We start from the raw sequence: 21,495 nt of genomic DNA on the forward strand, positions 1-21,495 counted from the left end.
AACAGCACCCTGACTCAGAAGAAGGGGAATTAGAGCTTTTAGAAGGAAGTGACTTAAACAAGGTTGGAAAAGCAAAAACACAGAGAGGAAATTTCATGGCAAATGGGGAAAATCATCCAAGGGAGGCAATGGGGTAGTAACTCTAAAGTGATTTCATTTCCCAACAAAAGGAGAACCTTACTTTATCTCATTTCTGTATGATAAAATAATAATTAAAATAAGAATATCTTACTGAATGAATATAGTTACCTAGGTGCATAAGTTGAGAATAAGAACAGTTAACATTTATACAATGGTTTGCAAAACACTTATGGTTTGCAAAACACTTATGATGAAGAAATGTTGCCCAAAGGCAATCAAGGATGACTGATACATGGCAGGTTTCACTATCAGTCTATACTTTTCTCTTTCTGAGAGCACATAATACCTACAAATATAAAGCCACGAGGGCAATGAGCTATAATTTTATTAGTATTTATATTCCCCTCTACCAATACATATTGTACCCTCTGTTAATTTAGCAAATGGTCTTTGAGAATTGCCAAAATATTAATTACCCTGTGGTCAATCTGGTGATGAGGCTGTAAACCAAACGGTTTTAAGAATGGTTCTCAGACAATGGACATGGACTTAGTCACCTCTTCTTGAACCACTTCCAGCTTGTTAGGACCTTCCAAAGCTTGGATTCTATTAGTAGAACCAAGAGAACCCAGCATCACCTCCATACAATGATGATACTTAAATTAGAGGAAGACTTTAGTGGAGGCCAGAAGACTAAGCCACAGTAAATGTAAACTGATAAATATTGGTCAATTAGAGGTCGATTTCTGTTTGTATTCAAATGCAATACCTTAAAAATCAGATAGAACAAAGTGGAACTTAGCTTACCAGGTAACCGTATGGGTTTCCACGGTGCAGAATTTGGTACGTATGCAGGCTTACTGGCCGTGACGATCAACTGACTGCCCAACTGATATTGAAACTTGATGAAAGCTGTGCCATCTGCCCCTGATGTTCCAGAAGCAATAGAGACCTGGTTGGTAAATATCTCGATGAAAGCTTCGTTGACTGGCTGATGGGTGCTGGCGTCACTGATGTGGACCTTCAGTGTTACTTCTGGAAGAGAAAACATATGTGTTACTCTTGAGGAAACCTCTATGGTGATAGTGACATAACACATGATGTTGAAAACAACACTAGGAAGAAGATTTTGCAAGCAGCCTAGGAAATGTAAGCTAGCAAATCTTTTCCTTCTGTAGTTTCCCTTTCCTCTGCCAATTTTTACCCTCTGCCAATTTTCTTCCTGCAAAGTCAACATGGCCTTCTCGTGGTCTCTATTATTGTCAGAAGTCATCTTCTTTAGTAATATCACCCTTTCCACTCCAACCAAAAGCCAGAGGGGAAAAAGTGATTGCTGTAAGAGTCTGTATACCACACACCATCTGCTGTATTTCCCAGCTCGTATTTTGGGACCTCCAATATATTGCCAACAGGGAAAACCTGGCCTAAACCTTAGCTCAAACACATTCTGCTACATATAGAAGGGTCCAGAGCAAGTTATTAAGATTCTAAGCTACTTTCTTCAATAGCCTTGCTAAAGTGGGATGTAAGGTGGTCATGATAATTGTTTTAATAAGCATGAAGACCGCAGGGAAAAACAGTTAAAATGTGTTTTCAAGGGCATAGATTCCTCAAAGAGGAATTATGGGGGAATATTCAATGTTCATGACTGGGACCTGAAAAGAAAGTTAAAATTTCATTATTACTGAAATAAATGTATAAACAGTGCTACCCAAAATTACAAAGGCTAACTTTATAGAGCTAGACAAAATAAAAATAAATTCATTTGGAGTTATAAAATATCTAAAATCTCAAGAAAAAGAAAGAAAAGTATGGAAATGAAGGGGAATTGTCACTTTCAGACCTTAAGATTATACTGAAAAGTAAACCTACTTGACACAGGCTAAAATATAGAAAAGCAGTTCAATGGAACAAGACTGGTTAAAAAAGAATCAGAAATATCTGAACCCAATTACTCAGTGTTCAATAAACATGAAAACATAAATTACTTGGAGATGAATTCTTTATTTGAAAAGGATTATTTGAACAACAAATATTTAATTTGATCCTCACATAACCCTCAGAGGTAAGTGGCATTATTATTCCCATTTTACAGTTAAGGAAACTGAGGCAGATAGGGGTAAAGTTACTTTCTGAGGGTCACAAAGCTAGGAAGTGTCAGAGGCTGGATCTGAATGCAGGTCTTCCTGATTCTGGGCCCAGTGCTGTAATGTATAAAGGGTTCTCAAAATAAGAATTGCAAACTAACAACCACATGGGTAGGTAGGTAGCTCAGTGGATAGAGCACTGGACTTGGAATAAGAAACACTGGTCTTCATGAGTTAAAATCTGGCCTCAGATACTTAGTAGCTGTGTGATCCTGGGCAAGTCACTTAACCATTTGCCTCAGTTTCCTCATCTGTAAAATGAGCTGTAGAAGGACATAGCAAATCACTCTACTATCTTTGCCAAGAAAACCCCAAACAGGATCACAAAGAAGCAGACAGAACTGAAATGATACAATACCCATATGAAAGATTGCTGCAAATCAGCAAAATAAATACAAATTTAAAAAGTCGAAATCTAAAAAAGTCAACAGTCTTCCAAGAACTGAAAAGGGGCTCACATTTACACAACACTTTAGATTTAGCAAACTCCTTTTCTCACCTCATAGCAACCCAAAATGAAGGAAGGAAAAAATCATCTATTAAGTGATTGTTTTTATTTTACAAATGAGGAAACAGTGGCTGAGAGACTTTAAGTGATTTGCCAACTACTACAGAGCTAGTAAATGTAAAGACTGAGACCCTAGCCCAGGTTCTGACTATAAGAACACTTCTTTTTCCACTCACACCACAGTGGTAGTGGTAGGTGATGAGATGCATGTTTAAATACCCACAATACAAAATAATTATAACAGAGGTGCACTGCACAGCAGATTAAATTTAGAGTTAGGAAGCCTTATTCAAATCCCGCCTCAGATAATAGCCCTGTGATTGTGGGTGTGTTATTTAGCCTCTCTCAGCTTCAGTTTACTATTTGTAAAATGAGGGGAAAGCTATCCAAGCCATTCCCCAATTAAGAAATGGTCAAAGGCTATAACAGGCACTTTTCTGATGAAGAAACCAAAATTATCTATTGCCATATGAAAAATGCTCTAAATCACTATTGATTAGAGTGATGCAAATTAAAACAACTATGAGGTACCACCTCACACTTATCAGATTGGCTAATATGACAAAAAAGGAAAATAATAAATGTTGGAGAAGCTGTGGGAAAATGGTGGAGCTGTGAACTGATCCAACCATTCTGGAGAACAATGTGGAATTATGCCCAAAGGGCTATAAAGCTGTGCATACCTTTTGACCCAGCAATACCACTACTGGGTCTTTTTCGCAAAGAGATCATAAAAAAGGGAAAAGGACCCACATGTACAAAAATATTTATAGCTGCTCTTTTTGTGGTGGCAAGGAATTTAAAATTGAGGGGTTGCCCATCAATTGGGGAATGGCTGAACAAGTTGTGGTATATGAATGTAATGGAATTCTCTTCTGCTGTAAGAAACAATTAGCAGGAGTTCAGAGAAACCTGGAAGGACTTGCATGAACTGATGATGAGTGAGATGAGCAGAACCAGAAGAACATTGTACACAGTATCATCAACATTGTGTGTTGGTCAACTGTGATGGACTAGATTCTTCTCACCAATGCAATGGTACAGGAGAGTTCCAGGGGACTCATGATGGAAGGGTATCTCCAAATCCAGAAAAAAAACAGAACTGTGGAGTATGGATGCTGATTGAACCATACTATTTCCTTTGTTTTGGGGGCTGTGTTTTTCTCTTTTGAGGTTTTCCCTTATTGCTCTGATTCTTATAACATGACTAATGCAGAAATATGTTTAATGTTTATATATATATATATATATATATATATATATATATATATATATATATATATATATATATATATAAGACCTATATCTGATTACCTGCTTCTAGAGGAGGGGGGAGGGAGGGGAGGGAAGGAGAAAAATTTGAAACTAGAAATTTTACATAAACAAATGTTGAAAACTATCTTGACATGTAACTGGAAAAAAATAAAATACTTTTATCAGAAAAAAATGAGGAGAAGCTAGATTCAATAACCTCCTAAGGTCATTTCCAGCTCTAAATACAGAGCCTCTGATAAGTTAGAAAATGAATGAGGGGGGCAGCTAGGTGGTGTAGTGGATAAAGCACCCGCCCTGGATTCAGGAGGACCTGAGTTCAAATCCGACCTCAGACACTTGATACTTAACTAGCTGTGTGACCTTGGGCAAGTCACTTAACCCCAATTGCCTCATCAAAAAAACCCCAAAAACAAAAGAATTGGAAAATGAATGAGTATGAACAGGTCAAATAGCGTAAGAAGTTCAAGGAAGGAGGAAATACACAATTGGAAGGAAGCAACATCCACATGGAGCAGGCGTAAAGACACAGATGTCTACAATCACCTCTTTTTTGTTTCCTTTATATCAGTATCCTTGGATGGCCCTTACACCACCATCAGCCCTCATTGGGTCCACTTGATGCCATCCACCCCCTTCCACCATTTACAGGCAGTAGTACATAGTTCCAATCTCCAGTTCCCCGAAGCTAAAAGCCTATTCAATGTCTCTTAGACATAGAGCTCGAACTCCACAGGGACTTCAGTGTGGGTTCAGGTTTAAAAGGGGGTAGAGTTGGGTCATTTCTATTGAGTCCATAACTCATTTACAAAACATTATGGACAAGCAAGTATGGCAGAGGATTAGTAGTGCTGCCTTTCATAATAGCTAAAAGTACTGGAGGGCTTTTACAAAACAAGTCAATCAAAAGCTTGGCACAAGCATGAACTAGGTCATATCTCAAGGACATTCCTGGATGAAACAGACTCTAGGGCAAAAACCAAGTAAAGTGGAAGAAATCTGTCACTGCTTCTACCATAATCTCCTTCCATCATTAATGCCAGTGAGGACACCTCATTTGGTTTCTCCAACTCTGTTTTCACTGAGTCAAATCAAGAAGTAGAAATGTCATTTAAGAAAATGGGGTTAGGGGCAGCTAGGTGGCACAGTGGATAGAGCACCAGCCCTGGATTCAGGAGGACCTGAGTTCAAATCCAGCCTCAGACACTTAACATTTACTAGCTGTGTGACCCTGGGCAAGTCACTCAACCCCAATTGCCTCACCAAAAACAAACAAATAAATGAATCTAAAAATAAATAAATCGAAAGAAAGAAAGAAAATGGCGTTAGGAAGAACAACTTGATCAGACCAACCACACAGGGGAACCCCATCTATGCTGGGGGTGAAACAGTCCTGAAGCACTGAGGGGTCTGTTTTTATAATTCTCTCAGAAAAGGGGATATACCAAAGGAATGGAAAAGGAGAATCAAAGTTCAGAGGGGTACACAAAAAAGGTAGTCAAGAGGATAGTAATAACTAAATGACCCATATGATTACTTATCTTTGTAAAATCTTATGAAATGACCTACATGTAATAGCTAATGTTTATACAGTGCTTTAATGTTCATAAAGCAACTTACATACAGAATCTCACTTGACAGGCTCCTCTTAGCAACCTTGTAATGTAGGTGGTATTATCATCTTCCTTATTTTACAGATGAGGTAAACTGAGGTTGTTAGAGTCAGCCCAGAGTCACAGTTAGTAAATATCTGAGGCAGGATTAGATAGCATTCATTCATCTTCCTGAAGGCACTCTTGAAAATATGAGGAGGAAGAGTAAGAGGCAGAACTAGAATGAGAAATCATTAGATTTAGAGTCATGGGACCCAAGATAGAGCAGTAATTTTAAGAAAAACATGGGACATAGGGTCATAGGACCGTAGACTGAGAGCTAGAATGAACCTTGGAGATCATAGTCTTTTTGTTGTTTAGTGATTTTTCAGTTGTGTCTGACTCTTTGTGACTCCACTTGGGGTTTTCTTGGCAGAGATACTGAAGAGGTTTGCCATTTCCTTCTCCAGCTCATTTGATAGATGAGGAAACTGAGGCAAACAGGGTTAAGTGACTTGCCCAGGGTCACACAACTAGCAAGTGTCTAAAGTTGGATTTGAGCTCCCTCAGACTCCAGGCTTGCTGCTCTATCCACTGCACCACCTAGCTGTTCCTTCATTCTAACTTCCTCATTTTATAGATAAAGTTGAGGCTCAAAGAGGGTCAGTGAATCACCCAAGGTCACATAGGGATTATGTGGCAGAGCTGGGATTTGAACTCTGGTTGTGTGGCTCCAAGTTCAGGGCTCTTCCAATCCTACCAGGTGTCTCTCCCGAGACCATAGGTCTGAAGCCTAGCTATGCCAATTACTGTCTGTATGACCTTAATTAGGCAAGCCACATTTTTACCTTCACACCTAGAGGCAATTAGGTAGAACAGTGGACAGAATGCTGGCCCTGGGTCTGAGTCCAGGAAGACCTGACTTAAAATCTGATCTCAAATTCTTACCAGCTGTGTGACCCTGGGGAAGTCACTTAACTTCCATCTGTTTCTGTTTCCTCAGCTGCAATATGAAGATAATTCTGGGTTGAAAAATAAGATAAATGTAAAGTGCTTAGTACAGTGTTTGGCTATGTACTTAAAAAATGTAGGTGCTAACTAAATGCTTATTTCTCCTTTTCCTTTTCATCTCTTGGACCTCAGTTTTCTCACCTGTAAAGCATAAGAGGGTTGGACTAGCCTTCATGTTCTAAATATCCCACCTTAGGAAACTTTTACAAATCAATTTCTATAGCAAATCACATCTTCAGGGTCAGAAAATTGACTAAAAGGTATAGTAAATACCACTATTTGCTGTATGTTGATTACAAGAAACCATTTGATTCAGTAGAGCAAAATGTAATTTGAAAGGTTCTCCTCTAATAGGGAGTCTTTCATGCATAAGTTAAAAATCACACCTGATCCTTTGATAAATGTAACCACAGAGAAACCTATTCAACAATGGTCTGAATATTTTATGCCTCAAGGGAAGCATAAAACAGGAAAATGTATGCTCACCCAAGCTACTAACCACTCTTATGTAGAATGCCCAGTGCAGGATCAAAATGGAAGAGGGATTCCTATAAACGGTAAGATTATTTGGCCATTCTTCTTTGTAGAACATATTATGTTAATAACATTAAGCCTTATAACATCAAAGGGCCTCATTAATGAGAACCAAGATTACTCAAAAGAGAGCAGCTTAACACTACATCAGGAAAAACTAAATGATCTTTCCCTGAAAAAACGCCTATTGTGTAGGCTATGACAGACAGCTGGTCCATCAAATAAGTACATTCACTCATAAATCATAAGCAGACACTCAAGTTGGACAATGAGCTGGGCTCAAAATTGAAGAGGAGGAAGAGAACAGGTTAGATTACACGTTAAAAAAACACATCATGCTTCGAATAATTCCAAACCAGTATACAAAACAAAGTCATTTCTTTAACTCAGATGTTTTCCTGGGGATGGCAGCCATGGTTAGCAATCCTGAGCTATGGAAAATCAAAGTTGTAAGTGACCTAGAGAAAATGAAGAGATGTATGGTGAGTGGAAAGAGCTGCAACCTATTTCCATGGATGGCATCTGTGTAGGTGGGATAAGAGATCCATCACCCAGAAAATGGATGATGAGAAATGGAAGTGAGTCAATGCTGCAGGGAGAATGAGGGATGACAGATGGACAGCTTGAAGCCTGAGCTGGCAGCCACAAAGCATGTAAAGACCCAAAGAAAGACCCCCTCCATGGTAAAGAGTTGGTTGGTTGGTAGGTTAGTGGGAAAAGATGCACAAAACTACACTGAATGGTTTGGGGGAACTGCAATTTATAACAATTGAGGGATTAAAGAGGGTCATAAATTTGAGAAAGTAATTTTTAATAATTGAATCCAACCCTGTCCTTTTATAAGTGAAGAAGCTGAGGAACAGAAAGGACAAGTAACCTGCCCAAGGTCACTCAGGAAGTAGATAGTGGAGCTGGGATTAAAACCTATGTCTTCTGGTGCCAAATCCAGTATTTTTTCCACTGTATGGCATTCTCTCCACACGGAAATACCCACATCAAAAGGATTGTGAATCCATTGGAATAATATGATGAATCTCAATGAATACCTCATATCCTTAATTTTATTATGTTGCCTCTTATAGTATCCACCCCTTTCTAATAAAAGAATCACAATGAAGGCCTGAAGAGAATTCTCTACCCCTCCTCTCTTGATTTTAGGTAGTCATATATATGAAAACATAGTAATTTAAAACAGCAAACAAATGATGCTGAAAATTAGAACTCAACGACAATTAGCAAAAACAATGAAGGAAACAAATGCAACAAAAATCAAGGACTTGGCATTAACAAAGTAAGATTGTTAATTTATTCCAATAATGTCGATGCTGCTGTATTATAGACTTAAAGAGAAATTACATGTACATCTACATATTAAAAGGCAATCACCCATCCTCCTGGAAGATATGTAAATTAACGTGGTTTTTATAACTATAGACAGAGCTGAGATTGTGACTTTTATGGGGCAAGTGGGTGGGTGGCTTTTTACAAGGGTTCCCTGGTGATTTATGGGATTTTATGGTAATGTAACATTTACTAATACTTAGTATTACAAGCTTTCTGCTATCACATCACTTGCTGAGAAACAGGCTAAAGAGGCTGGATTTGGAAAGAGCTGAAGGGGTCATGAATTAGCAATAGAAAGAATAAGTTCTATTGTGTTCAATGTCCTAGATTCAGTACTTGAATGTCTTCTCAGATATTAAATGAATCCTAAGAAGAAATGAACCAATAGACTTTTATTTCATGTCTTTAAGTTGTTAGTAGAGTTCTTTGAGAAAAATTCCGGTCTCACCCACTCAAAAGAAATCTGCCCAAGTCCTAAAAATATAAAGATATTCTTATTTATAGACACCAAGGCAAATTTATGATTTGTTAATTTATGTATTCATGACCTCTGTAATGCTCTTAAAATCTCTAGTCATATAGACTGAAAGACAATCTCATGTGTTTCAGAAAATCACAGACTATTAGGTTAGAAAGAGGCCATTTTACAGAAGAAGAAATTGAGGCTCACAGAGACAAAGTAACTTATTCAAGGCCACAGATTCACAGAATTATTTACAAGGACCTTCAGGGTTGTCCAGTCCAATACACACCTGAACACAAAAAAATCTCTCCTATAACATACTACACGAGTAAGCATCCAGACTTTGCTTTAAGATTTCTAGTGCTAGGGGGTATCTAGGTGGCACAATGGTTAGAGCTCTTACGCTGGAGTCAGGAGCACCTGAGCTCAAATCTGGACTCAGACACTTACTAGCTGTGTGACCCTGGGCAAGTCACTTAACCCCAATTGCCTCAAAAAAAAAAAAAAAGAAAGAAAGAAAATAAAAAAAGATTTATAGTGCTGGGGATCCCACTACTTTCAGAGGCACAGGACCTCACTTTGGGATTGTGCTGTGAGGAAGTCTTAAACTTACATTAAGCCTACATTTGCCTCTCTGTAGCACCTAATCACGATGCCTAGTCGAGTACTTCTGCCTTACAGGTCAGGTTAAAAAAAAAAGTCTCACCCCGCTCTGCCCCTTCAGCTTCCTTTTGTGGACAGTCTTCCTCCTTTAGATTGTAAACTCCTTGAGGGCAGAGATTATCTTTCTTTTTTCATATTTGTATCATTTATTGACTATCCTGCTTCCATGGGACAAAGCCACCCTTTAATATTCGGGAAAAAAAAGTCCTCTCTCTCCTCAGGTTTTTTTTTTTCCTCAGTTCCTCCAAAAACCTCTCTGCTATGATCCTGGATACCTTCTTCTGGATGTTCTACTTAAGCTTATCAATGTCTTTCTTAAAATGTGGACCTCAAACTGAAATCAAAACAAAGGAGGAGGGCAGTGTCATTAGACTAAAGAACAGATGGGGGTAAGATGTAAGAAGCCTGGAAAAGCTGGAAGGGGCCAGGTTATGGAGAGCTTTGAATGCCAAACAGGATTTTATTTTGGATCTTGGAAGTAATAGTCACTAGAGTCTACTGAATGTGGAGGACGGGGGTAGACAGGCCGATATGGTCAGTAGTCTACTTTAGGAAGATTAATGTGACAGAGGAGTAGAGGATGGATTGTAGTGGGGAGACATTTGAGGTAGGGAAAGTAGCCACCAGGCTATTACAATAGTCCAAGTATGAGGTGATGAGGGCCTGTATCAGGCTGGTGGCAAGTCACAGGGGAGAAGGGGCAGTAGAGGAAAGATGTTTCAAAGGGGGGTAGAGGAGAAATGTAAAGGTAGAGTCAATAGGAGATAAGAGATTAGACTAGACGTCAGCTCTAGGATGTCTCCAGATAGTGAGCAATTGAGCATGACGCTTAGGTTTCAAGACTGGGAGGTTGGAGGTACACTTGAAAGTAATAGCAAAGTTTAGAAGAGGGGAAAAAAGAGAAAAGATAATAAATTTGGTTTTGGACACGTTGAGTTCAGGATGTCTATGGGACATTCATTTTGAAATGTCCAAATAGGCAGCTGGAGACGTGAGACTGGAGGTAAAGAGATGGTTTAGAGGGTGGATAAATAAATGAGAATCATTAGCCCGGGTAGGATAATTGAATCAATGGGAGCTGATGAGATTATCAAATGAAATAATACAGAAGACCCAGGACAGAGCGTGGGGAATACCTATTATTAGCAGCCACTTGGATGAGACACTAGATTGCTCCAAGGATATGGCACTGGATTCAGAGTCAGTCAGACCTGAGTTCAAAACCTGAGTATCAGATACTTACTGGCTATGTGATCCTGGGCAAGGCGTGTAACCTCTTTTTGCCTTATCCACTGGAGAAGGAAATGACAAACCACTCTAGTATCTTTGCCAAGAAAACCCCATGAACAGTATTTGATGGTTCACAGAGTCACAAAAAGTCGTACACTACTGAACAACAACCACCATAGGGATGAAAATCTAACAAGAGAAATTGAAAGAAGACATTCTAGAGGGAAAAAAAAAACCCTATTAACAGGGAAAATGGTGGAAGGAAAAAACAATTACAAGAGACAGTAAAAGAACAAACAATAGGAGTGCAAAGTATATTTGTAGGTAGTAACAGAAGAAAGTTTTGATAGAATAAGACTGGTCAAGGAACGTGCTGCTAATACAATAAGATTTGACTTGATAGCAAATTATGAATAATTAAAGGTTTGCAAAAGAATGTCATAAAGGATACCAACAGAGAGATCCAATAATTCATAGGAGAAAGAATGTCTTCTGGCCATTAGAAAGTAATACCATCCAGCTGCAACTACTTTAGGGGAGGCTGGGAGTTATGACCAGCCTGCAAGAAACAGATAACAGCAAACTGTGTAAAATCCTCATAAAACTCAGCCTCCAATCTATTGTTCCGACCATACCTTTTTACTTTGCTTCTTGGGAAATGATTTGATGCTGGTACTGATTCTAGCTTTGATCTGGATATTGCTTTGTGTTGCTAATGTCTCAGTTTACCACCTTATCTCCCTAGCAATTGAATCCAGTTTTAAGCACCCAGACCAACACTTCAAGTCTTTCCCTGAGTGGTTGTTCCTATTGGCTACTATTTCCTGACTGCTGTGCCTGGGGAACTTTCCAATGAACTCCTTAATACTGATGAACCACTTCTACCTTAGTCTTTGGAAGGAATAATAACAAAGAGGTGCATAAACACTTGGGGCCTCAAAGTTTATACTAATGCATGGCATATAGGTAATAGAGTGAACCTGAGATCTCTACACAAGAAGCTAGCTATGACCTAGAGGCATTGTTGATACTTTGTGAGATGAGACTCATGACTGAAACATGGTAATCTTGTTCAAAAGAAATGGAATAGGGGGCAGCTAGATGGCGCAGTGGATAAAGCACTGGCCCTGGATTCAGGAGGACCTGAGTTCAAATCTGGTCTCAGACACTTGACACTTACTAGCTGTGTAACCCTGGGCAAGTCACTTAACCCTCATTGCCCCACAAAAAAAGAAAGAAAACAAAAAAAGGAAATGGAATAATAGCACCATCTATTGAAAAGAGATATATCTATGAAAATCATCAAATCTGAGAGGGGAGAAATTATGGAAACCATTTGAATGAGTAAAAAAGGAGGGAGAAACAGATATGATCTTTGTGGGAGTGCATTATAGCTGTTGTTCTGTCATTTTCAGTCATTTCTGACTCTTCATGACCCCATTTGGAGTTTTCTTTGCAAAGATACCAGAGTGGTTTGCCATTTTCTTCTTCAGCTCATTTTACAGATGAGGAAACTTTGACAAAACAGGGGAAAGTGCCTCACCCAGGGTCACACAGCCAGGAGGTTGTCTGAGGCCAGATTTTTTCTCAGGAAGATGAGTCTTCCTGACTCCTCCAGGCCCAGCACTCTATCTATCCACTGTGCCCTGTATTACAGTCTACCTGGTCAAATTCAGGAAAGAAATGATTAGTTTGTGGTATAGATCACAAAAAATGGCACAAAAGTTAAGATATAATGTAGTTGTGAGAGGGGAACGTTTCTTTTTTTTTTTCTGGTGGGACAATGAGAGACAATGACTTGCCCAGGGTCACAAAGCTAGTAAGTGTCAGATGTCTGAGACTGGATTTGAACTCTAAGGTTGGTGCTTTATCCACTGTGCCATCTAGCTGCCCTCAAAATCTGTGAGAGGGGAACTTTTCTAAGCCAACATTTGCTGGAGGAATACTATTCTTTTTTTTTTTTAGTGAGGCAATTGGGGGTTAAGTGACTTGCCTGGGGTCACACAGCTAGTTAGTGTTAAGTGTCTGAGGCGGGATTTGAACTCAGGTCCTCCCGACTCCAGGGCTGGTGCTCTATCCACTGCGCCACCTAGCTGCCCCAGGAATACTATTCTTAAACACTGAATATCCAATCCTTTCTAGCTTTGCTTTGCTAACTAATGTAATCTTTCAGTAGGTAAAGGAAATGACAAGGGCAGATGCTCTTTTAGACATGATTCTGGACAAATGGCATGAACCTTGGAAGAAAGATGCTACCTTATAATTATTGAGTTCATGACAGCAAAGGAGAAGAAAACAGATTTCAAGAAGTTCTGAAAAAAAATAGAACTATTATTCCATAGCCAAAGAATATAAAAGGTAAATCCACTTGAGAAACCTTTGGGAATGAAATTCTGACCATGTAATTGCAAATGATAGTAAGCAGGGGAAAATAGGGGATGATTTATAAAGTGGCCACACAAGGGACTCTTTGGTGAACTCAGATTTTTTTTTAAATGACATGATTAAATGATGGAAGCAAAGGCTTATAAGTGGGTAAAATATCAAAACAAACCCCAAATTCCCTAAGTTTGTGTCAGGAATGCAAATACTTTTAAAGCTAAGTTTAAGAAGGGATAGATAGATAGCCTACTGTTTGGAGGGGATGGAGTGGTGCTAATGTAAAGTTGAAACTACTCAACTCCTAGTTTATATCTGTTTTCTCTTTCAAAGAAGAATGGCAGGAAAAAAGGATTAAGAAGGAATTTTTCTAAGGAAGTTCAAGTCAACCAGCCTAGTAAATTCTTCATCAGGATGGTGAAAAAACATACAAATAGAACTGCTGAGCTGTTCTTAGGCATCTCTGTGGAATGCCAGAGAACACAAAATGAACAAGATCTTCACACTGTCTGAACTGTGGAACTAACTGGGAGATAGATGTGAGGGAGCTCAATATTGGGAGGGATTTTCCAACAATTAGAACTCCCACCCTAGGGTCCCACTGTCCTGACTGGTGGCTTCCTCATTTCTCAGTACATCCAAGCCCTGGCTCTAGCCAGGATTCACTTCACTGCTCCTAGCTGCCAAGCCACGAAGCCCAGAAACCAAGTTCTAGAGATCTTACCCCCTTCATGCCCAGAGCTCCCACCTGGTGACACCTACCACTTCTTGGCCTGGGCTCACTTCACTTCTCAGATTTCTCTCCAGTAGCAATGTCACTGCCTAGTCTCTGTCATAGCCTCATCCTCCTCTTCCTTATCTACTTGTGGAACCAAATCAAATCAACTCTGTCACTGTTCCAGGGAAGCAGGTCAATTTATTCCTTTATGGCTTCACTTGCCACCCCTGTAATTTCCAAACCAAAAAATTCCTCCCTGACTACTGAACCTCTCTTTTGTTTCCCTCTCTGAGAATTACAAGTTCCTTGAGGGCACAGACTTTTCACTTTTATATCTATATTCCTAGCACTTGGAACTTAATAAATGCTTCCTTATTCACTATTTTTTTCAACTGTACAAAAGAGAATGGGATGCCTCGTGAAGCAGAGAATTCCTTGTCACAAAGCATTTAAGCTGAATAATTCCTTGTGGATATGCATACCGGGTAGGTATTAAATAAATGACCTCTGGGGTCACAGTTCAAAACCCTCCTTTTATAGATAAAGAAGTTGAGGGGTATCAAGGTTAAGTGATTTACTGAATCTCATGCCACTACCTGGAAACAAAGCTGGCACTAAAGAGGATATAATTCTTCACACACGATCAACACTTGGGTAGAGGGAGATCCTATTTTCCCTCCCAGAAATCAGGAACCTCTCGGGAGAAATGGAGATCTCTCCTTCTCCCCAGTTCCATAACTGGTGGAGATCATCATCTTTATTGTCATTTGTGAATTTGGACAAAGTTACACAATCTCTTGATTAACTAAATGGTTTCTGGGGATCCTTTGCAGTTCTAGATTGATGATTCAATAGCTTTAATGTGGATAAGTCTAAGAACTGAGGACATAAACCCTTCCCCAAAACACATTAAACCTATAGCGTAGCCATGAATAGGACACAGGAATTCTTCATCCATGGTCCTTTCCTTTTGGACAAACTCGGACAAGCTTAGCTATGCTGGCATAGACTACTCCACTTTCAGCAGTGCAGAGAGCATCTGTTTTGTGGGCAGAAAGCTAGACATTATCTTTTAGTCAAACATCATCTTTTAGTCATTTCCTTTCCATCTCCCCTCCCACAAATTCATATTTAAAATGGAACAAGGTTGTTTCAAGTTGCTGGCTTGGGTGGATGCGCTGCCAAGCAGTAATAGGCATACAAGATGGTAACAAGGGGAAACGAGAGTGGCACGCAGGTTACATATTGCAGCAAAAATATCCTCTTCACCAAGCAGATAATCAGCAAAATTTATTTCAATGGTGGGAAGAGAACATCAGGCTTATTTATTTTTTTTCCTTTTTCTCCTTTTCAAACAATATCTCAAACTGTTCTTTCTGTTGGTGTCCTTCAGTGAACAAGATACATGCAACTTAATTTATGTTTTATGCCCAAATTTCCAAAGCAGTCCTTCTTTCCCTTTGACAAAGAGCATCTGCAGAAAGCCCAGCTCTTGATTTCTCGTTTCTCATCTAGAGCCACCTGGAGACATTTCTACCATCAGATGTCACCTGCCCCTTGAATGTACCATTTGAATTTGCTTTCGAATCTACTTCAATAAACCATACCTCTATCTTGGATGGGGAAAAATTAAGCTAACGGGCCTGGTATTTCCCCCCCCCCATGAAACTTTTGGCTTCATTTCCCCAATTTATGTTCCCTTTTTGTTCTCCAAGTTTTCAGATGTTATTAAACTTTGTTCTGGGATTTAAGGAAAATTTTTTTATTCTTAAAAAAAAAAATCAGAGCTGTCAGTTTCCAAAGCAACCCTCTGTGCTGGAAAACAATAACAAATAATAATAACAATAACAACCCAATAATTGCACAGTGGGTAATAAGAGACATTGCTAGAACAAGTCCATTCTGGCCAAACAGATTAAGGAAAAAAGTTCATTCCAAGCTGCCTGATACTTCTGTTTAGCATCAGGAAAAGCAGCTGACAAGGAAGTCCTAATACTTTTTACCAAGCACTGTGATTAGCTCAATTTAACCCAAGAGCACCAAGCTACCATGGCTCTCTAGCTCTTAAACCAAATGCAAAGATTCCTTGACTTTCCCAGAACATTTATTAAATGAGGGCTCATTTAAACTATTTTACCAACAGAGCCAAGATCCTTGCTATGCAAGATTTCATTTCTGTTTTATTGGATGCTAAGATTTCAAGTGTCACAGTAATTGCGAGCACCTTCACACATATCACTACAGCAGACAATGATTTCATTTCTCTATTCCATCTGACGTCATTAGGAGACATTTTAGGTTACCTGAGTTTTTCTTTCTTTTTTCCCCCACTCTACAACCTCAGATAGCACTTGTAACATTCAATTTTTATGATCTTTGAAAAAAAATGGAATGAACATTATGTCCTCACACTCACTTTAGATAAATTGCACTTAAAAAACCCCAGAAATGAAGAGACAGAGATATGGTTCAATAACTGTCTGCAGTTAACTGCTCCTCTTCCAACATGCCATGACTTTTAGCCAATTTCCAGTGGCACTAAATGCCTGGAAGTGCTTCCAAGTGCTTAATTTCTTGGTCCTGTTTCGTGGGGTGGGTTTTTTTTTTCTGCAAAGACCAAGGATATGGTTAATGTGTTGGAGTGTGCATTCTCCCCTTGATGCTGGCAGCAACAAATATGTCAGCTTCTGGCTTAATCTTTGTTCCCTGCTGACTCCCAGCAGTTTTCCTCCACTCACATGCCTTCCATCTCAGTACCCATGGTAATGCTGCACTCTCATGTACGCTCCTCAAGAGTTTTTCTCCCCTACTTTTAAATACAGTGTGTCCCCAAATTCTTAGTGCAGTTCTAATAAGCTTAAAATTGAATAAAAGCTTGAGGATACCCCATGTATTTTTCTTGATTTTTGGTTATAGCTTTTGAGCTATAGACATCCCTTGGAATCTTTTTTTTTAATAGTCTCACTGATTTAAAAAAATGCAAGTGATTATATTTCTGTGGGAGCCCCTGAGAAGTGCGAATGTCATTCCACGCTTTTCTTTCCCAATCTCTGGGAACTGAGTCATAATCTACACTTTGTCATAAGAGGTGACAGACTCTCCACTTAAAACCAGTCTGGAATAAGAAAAATAGTTTTGTGAGCATGAAAAATGCCCACTGTTTACACAATCTTTGTTTATTAAAGTGATGTTATCAACCCATCATTATTAGGACATGTGCTGGAATCAGAATTGTATGACTTGGAACAGACTCCAGAAATCACACAGCTCAGCCTCCTATGTATAAAATTCCTCTACGTCATCCCTGGCAAGTGGCAAACTTTTGCTCGAGGACCATCTTGCGAGACAATCTATTCCCAATTCATGCGGCTTTAAATTATCAGCAAATTCTTACAGTCAGATAAAAGGGACCTCTCTGTAATTTCTTCATCTCCCACCTCCCTGTCTTTGAATGGGGCGTCCTCCAGACATGGGTCTGGTATTCACTCCCTTCTCCTGTCCACCTCAAAGAATCCTTCACAGAACAATTCAGACACTTCCTCCTACAGGACACATTTCCTGGTGCCCCTCCCTGAGACTGTTAGTGCTTTCTTTCTATTAAAGTTACTCCTTACATACTTTGTATTCTGATCATCTTGGGTCAATACTGTATCCTCCAATAAAATGTAGCTTTCTCTAGGGCAAAAGCTATTAGACCATCCTATATTCCTTCTTTTATTTCCAGAGCCTAACACAACACCTAGTATACAGTAGTGGATTCTGATAAACATCTGTTAAAATTGTAAGATTTGTTAAGCACCTACTATATGCTAGGCACTGTGCCAAGAGCTTTTAAACTATTATCTCATTTCATCCTCACCTGGAGTGGAAGGTGCTATTTTTAATCCCCCATTTACAATTAAGGAAGCTGAGGCAGACAGAAGTTAAGTGCAGGTCTACCTGGCTGCAGGCTTAGCACTTTATCCATTGGTCTGATTTCTGCCTCCTGGAGTCAGAGAGGATAAACTGAATCTTCTACAAAGGCCATTCCCCAGTCTGAGAAGAGTGTCAGATCTCTCACTATGTCTTTTTTTTTTTTTTGGCAGGGCAATGAGGGTTAAGTGACTCGCCCAGGGTCACACAGTTAGTAAGTGTCAAGTGTCCAAGGGCAAATTCGAACTCAGGTCCTCCTGAATCCAGGACTGGTGCTTTATCCACTGTGCCACCTAGCAGCCCCCTCTATGTCTTCTTTTGATCAGGCCCACCATCCCCCTTTCTTTCAAGCATTCCCTTCCGTTGGAAGGACTCCAGCTTGTCCTTAAAATACAGTACCTGACACTGAATGTGATGGGATTCCAGACGCTGAGGACAATCGGACTGCACTGCCTTGTTCTGTTCACTAGAATCTTAGCATCATCTCCTGATATTATTCCATTATCTTTTCTGGCAACCATGTCAACCATCCAATTGGCTCATGCTGAGCTGACGACTCTCAAAAATTCCCAGGTGTTTTTCATATCACATATGAGCTGTTATTAAAACACACCCTCTCCCTGCAGTGGTGTCTGTATAATCGAATTTTTTTTTAATAACCTATGTGTTAGACTTGAAATTTAATAGAGACAAATATAATCTTACTGGAGTCAGTCCACTGCTCCTATCTGCAGAGACCTTTGTGGATCTGAGACTTTCATCAAAGGAATTAAAGAATTAGTCATTCTTCCCAGCTCAGTGTTATTTTAAACACGATAAGGCTATTATCAATGTCTTCATCCAAGTTATTGATAAACATCTTAAACAGAACAGGACCAAAGACCCCAACCTATAGCCTTCCATCAGTGGCCTCCCTATAAATCGATCAGTTGGGGACCCATTTAATTAAACTCTCAGTCAGACCCACTTCTCTGTCTTATCCACAAAGCAAAATTTGAGCCTTTGTCAAATGCCTTGCTGAAATTCAGATATGCTTTGTCTTTTTTTTTTTTTTTTGCGCGGGGCAATGAGGGTTAAGTGACTTGCCCAGGGTCACACAGCTAGTAAGTTTCAAGTGTCTGAGGCCGCATTTGAACTCAGGTCCTCCTGAATCCAGGGCTGGTGCTCTATCCACTGTGCCACCTAGCTGCCCCCTGCTCTGTCTACAACATTTCCCTGTTAGGCCCACCTACTGTCACAAAAGGAAAAGAGGTTAGCCTGAGATAATTTACTTTTGGTGAACTTGTGATAGGCACCGTGATCATTGCTTCCTTTTCTAAATAGTCACAAACCATCTATTTTATTATCGCTTCTCGAACTTTGTGGGTGAGTTACATCAGGCTAACCGGATTTGAGAATTCATGTTCTTTCCCACCCTTTCAAAAATCAGGACATTTGACAGATCTCCCGTTTTCACTCAGAGTGCCATAATCACTAGTGAGATTTTAGGGATCTCACTTGAAATATCAACATGCAGATGACCCAAAGCTAGGAGGGCTAGCTAACACACTGGAAAATAAAGTCGAAATAAAAAATGATCCTGACAAGCTTTGGCATGGGAATAAATCTAGCAAGATGAAGCCTGATAGAGATAAATGTAGAGTCCTAATCATACCTAGGTACCCAAATCAACTTTACAAGTGTGGGATGGAAGAGTCATGAGGAGACAGAAGATGAAAAGGATCAGAAATGAATCAGAAGTGTGAGTGATGGGGCAGCCAAAAAAAAAAAAAAAAGATGAGGACGATCTTGGCTTGCATTAGGGGAGGCATAGCTTGCAGGAATAGGGACATGACTGTCCTACTGTATACTGTTCTCACTGGGCCACACCTGGAGTACTGAGTTCAATTCTGGGTTCTGTAAAGAATTAACTGTTATTTGAGGTTTTTATGACCCCATCTTTTGGCTAGAATTAAAAAAAAAAAACCTCGGCACGCACACTGGCCTCTGGGGCTCCAAAAAGGGCACGGTGCTCTACCCACTGGTTGTAGCCAGCGCCATGGCACAGGCACCTCATGTCATCACCACTCGCTGACACCTACATGGGCCTGGCAAAATTATAATGATCGGAAGCCTAGTGAGGGCAGTCATGTGACTGTCAGAGCAGCCAGCCAATTGGCTGGGGGCTGTGTGTGGTCAGCCCGGGGTCTGCTGGGAAGAAGGGAGGAAATTCGCCATTCTATCTTGAAGCTGGAGGGTGACAGGACCCTGCTGTGTGTTCTCAGCTGATTCCTGGGCGGTGGTATAGTTCATGTTGTATAATTTCCCTTTCCCCATTTTATTTCCTTTCCCTTTATCCTACTGATCCTGTTTGTGTGTGTCTGGTTTTTTTTAAGTTCATTCTTGTTAAATAAATCCTGCTCTGTTTTGAGGGAGGCTGTCTCCTTCCTTGCCCCAGTATTTCGGCGAGCCACTTAGCTAACACTTCCCAATTAAAAATTGGTCCCCACAGTTCTATGGATTAATAAGGAAATTTGTAAACTAAAGAGTGAGCAGAGGATGGGAGTGATAATGGTTAAAAGCCTTCAATCAGTGTCATACAATGGTTGGATGAAGGAAACATATGTATGTCTTTAGCCTGGAGAACAGAAGACTGGGGGGACATAGTGACTGGGTTCAAGCATTTGAAGGTCTCCCAGGTGCAGGAGGGATTTGATTTGCCCTGTTTGCTTCCAGAAGGTAGTGCCAGGAATACTAGTTGAAAGCTGCACAGGTAAATTTAGTCTTGATTTCAGGAAAAACTTCCTAACAATTGAGGCTGTCAAAAGTGGAAGTGAGAGGTGTTGGTTCCTCTTTCTCGAAAGTCTTCGAGCAGAGCTGGATGGCCACGTATTGGCTACAATATAGTGGGGATTCTTTTCATGTATAGGTTGGAATGGATGGCCACTGAGGTCTTTTCTAACTCTCAAATTTGGATTTTATAATATTTCAGTACCAGTGATGGAAAGCATCCAAGCAAAGAAACTTGAACTCATTTACAAAAGCTACATCCTTTTTTGGTTCCTTCTCTTCATTTATCGTGGACATGAGTGCCCTCTTAACCACACTGGACTGAATCCTGCTAGTCTGAAAATGAGTCTTCTTAGTTGTGAGGACATAAACAAAATAGGATTCCATTTATGAAAGCCAGGACAGGGCTAGAAGCCCACCTTCCTTACCCCACATTCAGACCAGAGCCATGTTCCATGGATCCCAGAGCTTCAATCTAGTAATTATCGTTGCCCCTTCTAACAGGTCCATTGTACTGAGTATCAAAAACATGGTATCCCTGTTCCAGATGGAGATGACAATTAGGACTCCCTCAACTCCTCATGATTATCTTTTGTGTGTGTGTGTGTGAGGCAATTGGGGTTAAGTGACTTGCCCAGGGTCACACAGCTAGTAAGTGTTAAGTGTCTGAGTCCAAATTTGAACTCAGGTACTCCTGACTCCAGGGCCGGTGCTCTATCCACTGCACCACCTAGTTGCCCCCATGATTATCTTTTAATGAAGAGTACCAAGATATAGTTAGGGGAGGTAGAGGGATCAAAGACCCCTTCTCTTCTGGTTCATTTGCAAGAATTCCCATTGAACTGCCATCTCTGGCTTAGTCAACAAGTAGA

General features: G+C 40.0%; 1 protein-coding gene across 1 annotated transcript in view; it reads right to left on the reverse strand.

Annotated features, from left to right (window-relative positions):
* FAM171A1 (family with sequence similarity 171 member A1) overlaps positions 1-21,495 on the reverse strand; it is a 183,819-nt gene that overhangs the window by 84,086 nt on the left and 78,238 nt on the right. Inside the window, exon 2 of the mRNA XM_043968578.1 lies at positions 889-1,116. Within this exon, the coding sequence (XP_043824513.1) occupies positions 889-1,116 (228 nt within the window). The remainder of the gene's footprint in view (positions 1-888; positions 1,117-21,495) is intronic.

This window comes from Dromiciops gliroides, chromosome 5 (genome assembly GCF_019393635.1).
Source record: "Dromiciops gliroides isolate mDroGli1 chromosome 5, mDroGli1.pri, whole genome shotgun sequence".
In the NCBI taxonomy this organism is placed as follows: Eukaryota; Metazoa; Chordata; class Mammalia; order Microbiotheria; family Microbiotheriidae; genus Dromiciops; species Dromiciops gliroides.